The following is a 3,160-nucleotide window of genomic DNA, read 5'->3' as shown; positions in this document are numbered from 1 at the left end:
GGAGGTTAGGACTTCTCCCAGAAAACAGAACATACTGGTCTATGCCTGCAGAATTACTGTGCAGAGTCTCAAACACAAGGAGATAACTGCAAGCGGTTTAAAATACACTGTTTATGTGAAATGAGTTATACAACTAACACAGTTTTGCCTACATATGTTTCCAGGGCTGAAAATAATGATCTGTGCTGATTTATTAGGGTTCATGAGTCAAACGTTAAATGAGTTTTAGTTTGTTTGCCTGTCCCTGGTTTGTGAAGTAGGATGTTTTCAGAGCTCTGAGCAGTCACAGAATTAGGCAATATTAAACTCTCAGATTTATGCTACTCCTGCCTGTTTGCTTGATAGAGTCATCACTCCTGTGCAGCTTGCGGAGCAGCTCCAGCTCTGAGCCAAGAGGGAGATCTGAACCTGCCAAGCAGCCACTGAAGAAACCAAAGCATCCAGTAGGTCGATTTGATGAACCAGAAGAGTCCAGTGTGGAGAAGGAACCCCTGGAAAGTAAGTCATGGTTTGCAGAATTGAAAGCTGAGTTTTAAAGGCAAGACCCAGAGATGAAGTGCTGATGTCAGGTTAAGAGGAGGACAGACATTCAGCTCTCCTCACAATCTCTGGCTAAGCCTCATGGTTCTATGGTTCTGAGAGAAACCAGAGGGGCAGGGCAGTAGGCACAAGTGCAGCAAATGGGGCATGGGGGAAAAAGTGTCCAGAACCAGGATGATCACACATCCAGAGAACCTGTGATCGCTCTCCTCTTGGAGATACTCAGCTCTGCCTGTCTGTCCTGACCTTGCTTTGGGCAGGGTTGGGGCCAGGTGTCTGGCAGAGCTGCATTTCCCCCACAAACAACTGTGTGTTAGAGCAATGCAGCTGGTGTTGGTCTGTAGTACAGCTGTAAATGTTGGTAGTAAACTCATGAGGACACCAGCTACTTTATATTATCCAAATAGCCTCTTCTATTTCTTAGTCTGCAAATATTTCTGATTCAGGCTGTATTTCATGGCCAGACTTGCTCTTGTCTTGCAGACAATGTTTTGGAAAGAAACAGCAGATACTGAGTTTACTGAGCTGCTCAGTGGGGTCCCTTGGCTAAGAGTGCTAGTCCTGCTTCATCTAATGCACCATAGTGTAATGTTACTGTTCACCAGTAGTGGTAACCCATGTTTATCTATTTTGAGGTCTCTAGGACACAGTACTCCAGGTGGAGTTGTTTGGAGGGGGGGCAGACAATGTTTTGGAAAGAAACAGCAGATACTGAGTTTACTGAGCTGCTCAGTGGGGTCCCTTGGCTAAGAGTGCTAGTCCTGCTTCATCTAATGCACCATAGTGTAATGTTACTGTTCACCAGTAGTGGTAACCCATGTTTATCTATTTTGAGGTCTCTAGGACACAGTACTCCAGGTGGAGTTGTTTGGAGGGGGGGGTTGATTTTTCTCTAGGACACAGTACTCCAGGTGGAGCTGTTTGGAGGGGGGGTGTTGATTTTTATTTTTTTTAAAATCAAATATTTATTATACAAGAACTTCTAAAGAGCCAATGCAAAGAATAACTTCCGACTATTTGCAACAAATTAAACACAAGTTTCTTCTGCTCAACATAAATCTTCATGAACTAGACATGAACAGGTTGATAAAACATTTTCTTCTCATTCTTCCATATACAAAATATATTTTGCCTTTACCTGGAAGCACTGAGATCCCAGGGAAAAGAAATAGAGACTGATTTGTAATCTCCAAGGGGAAGAAGGTGGCAGAGTGCCCACTGGAAGCAGAATTTCCTTCTGCTGTAGACATTCCTTCATGAAATACTTCAAAGGCATTGCAGGGCCCTTCTGTGCAGAGCTGGTAATTGCCTCAGACTTGGGGATGTAGTCTTGGATAAACAGCATTTTCTGGAACTGAATGTGATGCTGCTTCATGAGAGTATTGCCATGCACCTCCAGAAAATTAACAGGCAATTACTGAAATGATTTCTGTAGGACTCTGGGAAATGTCTAACTCCAGGTTGCCTTTAAGAACAGAAGAAAATTGGTTTTGTATTTGAAATTGAAGCTGAGAGGCAAGCATCATGAATTGTGACATCTATATGTGGTGTCAACATTATAGGAATTTTAATGAGCTTTCCCTGTTGTTTTAGAATTCCCTGATGGAATCAATCCTGTTACAAAAGAGAGGGGTGGACCTAGAGGCCCTGAACCTACACGTTTTGGAGACTGGGAGAGAAAAGGACGTTGTATAGATTTTTAATGTTTAAATGTGTCTGTATTGCTAATAAAATATTTCTTGATGTTGAAAAATGTACAGAAAAAATCTTGCCTGGATTTGTTGTGAAAGCTTCTTGTTTCTGTCATGCTTGTGGTGAATTTTCTGAGTGATATTCTGTAAATAAACACAATGCTGCCACTCAGATTATGGAGCTGTTATTTGCTCAGTGTCTGCCTGATCTTTAATGCTGTTTATACCGTGCAAGTAGAAATGCAGCTGTAGTCATGTGAAATTGGTAGTCAGGAGCTTACTGAGATGTCTAAGGGCTTGGTAGTGCAGGTAAACATTTATGTGCTGTCGTACAAGTGTTGAAAGAGGTTTGCAGTTGATGAGCCTGGACACCATTCATCCAAAGCAGAGTCATCCCAGAGGAGAGCAGGAGGTCTCTGATTGCACACTGTGGTTCCCTGGTACAAGCCCCTTTGCTCCAGAACCACCCCCTCTGTCCCTGTTGCAGTGGGTTGGGATTTGCTTCCTGCTTGTGGAGAGGGAACAGTCTCATCTCAGATTGCAGACTGGAAATAGCATGATGGAAAGGGAGGCTTAATTCCAAGAGGGTCAGCTCGTGATTTTAAGGAGCATGGGGGTGCTCTGTGTGCAGTTCTGGAGTGCTGTTCTTTGTAACCTAACTGCTTCCGTGCTGGTGGCATCATCTTTTCCTCTGCAAGTGGAGATGCCCATTTGCAAACGTGCTCAGTGCTGCTTGGGGAAAACATGGCTTTACTTTCTGACACTGTATGTTCAAGGGGGACTCATTCTATTAGACAATATAATATTGCAGGTCTTAAAACTGAGTTCTGTGGCGTCAAACGGAATCTCTTTCAGTCAGACTGAGCTCAGTTCATTCAAGAATCTGCCTAGTTGTAAATACTGTAATAGAGTGCAAATCTCCCTCTTGT

The 3,160-nt window shown here is 43.3% G+C and overlaps 1 protein-coding gene across 1 annotated transcript; it reads left to right on the top strand.

The window, feature by feature from the left end:
• Positions 1-345: 345 nt before the first annotated feature.
• On the top strand, positions 346-2,243 carry LOC103808021 (chromosome unknown open reading frame, human C6orf57; the record flags this gene model as incomplete). Its single annotated transcript, XM_009080776.1, has 2 exons — positions 346-498; positions 2,134-2,243. Coding segments are annotated over 2 exons (263 nt in total), but the record flags the coding sequence as incomplete, so codon positions are not given.
• Between the last annotated feature and the right edge of the window lie 917 nt (positions 2,244-3,160).

Source organism: Acanthisitta chloris, unplaced genomic scaffold, assembly GCF_000695815.1.
Source record: "Acanthisitta chloris isolate BGI_N310 unplaced genomic scaffold, ASM69581v1 scaffold18428, whole genome shotgun sequence".
NCBI classification, from domain to species: domain Eukaryota; kingdom Metazoa; phylum Chordata; class Aves; order Passeriformes; family Acanthisittidae; genus Acanthisitta; species Acanthisitta chloris.
Note: the sequence above shows the minus strand (reverse complement) of the source record. Positions and strands in the feature narration are given on the sequence as shown.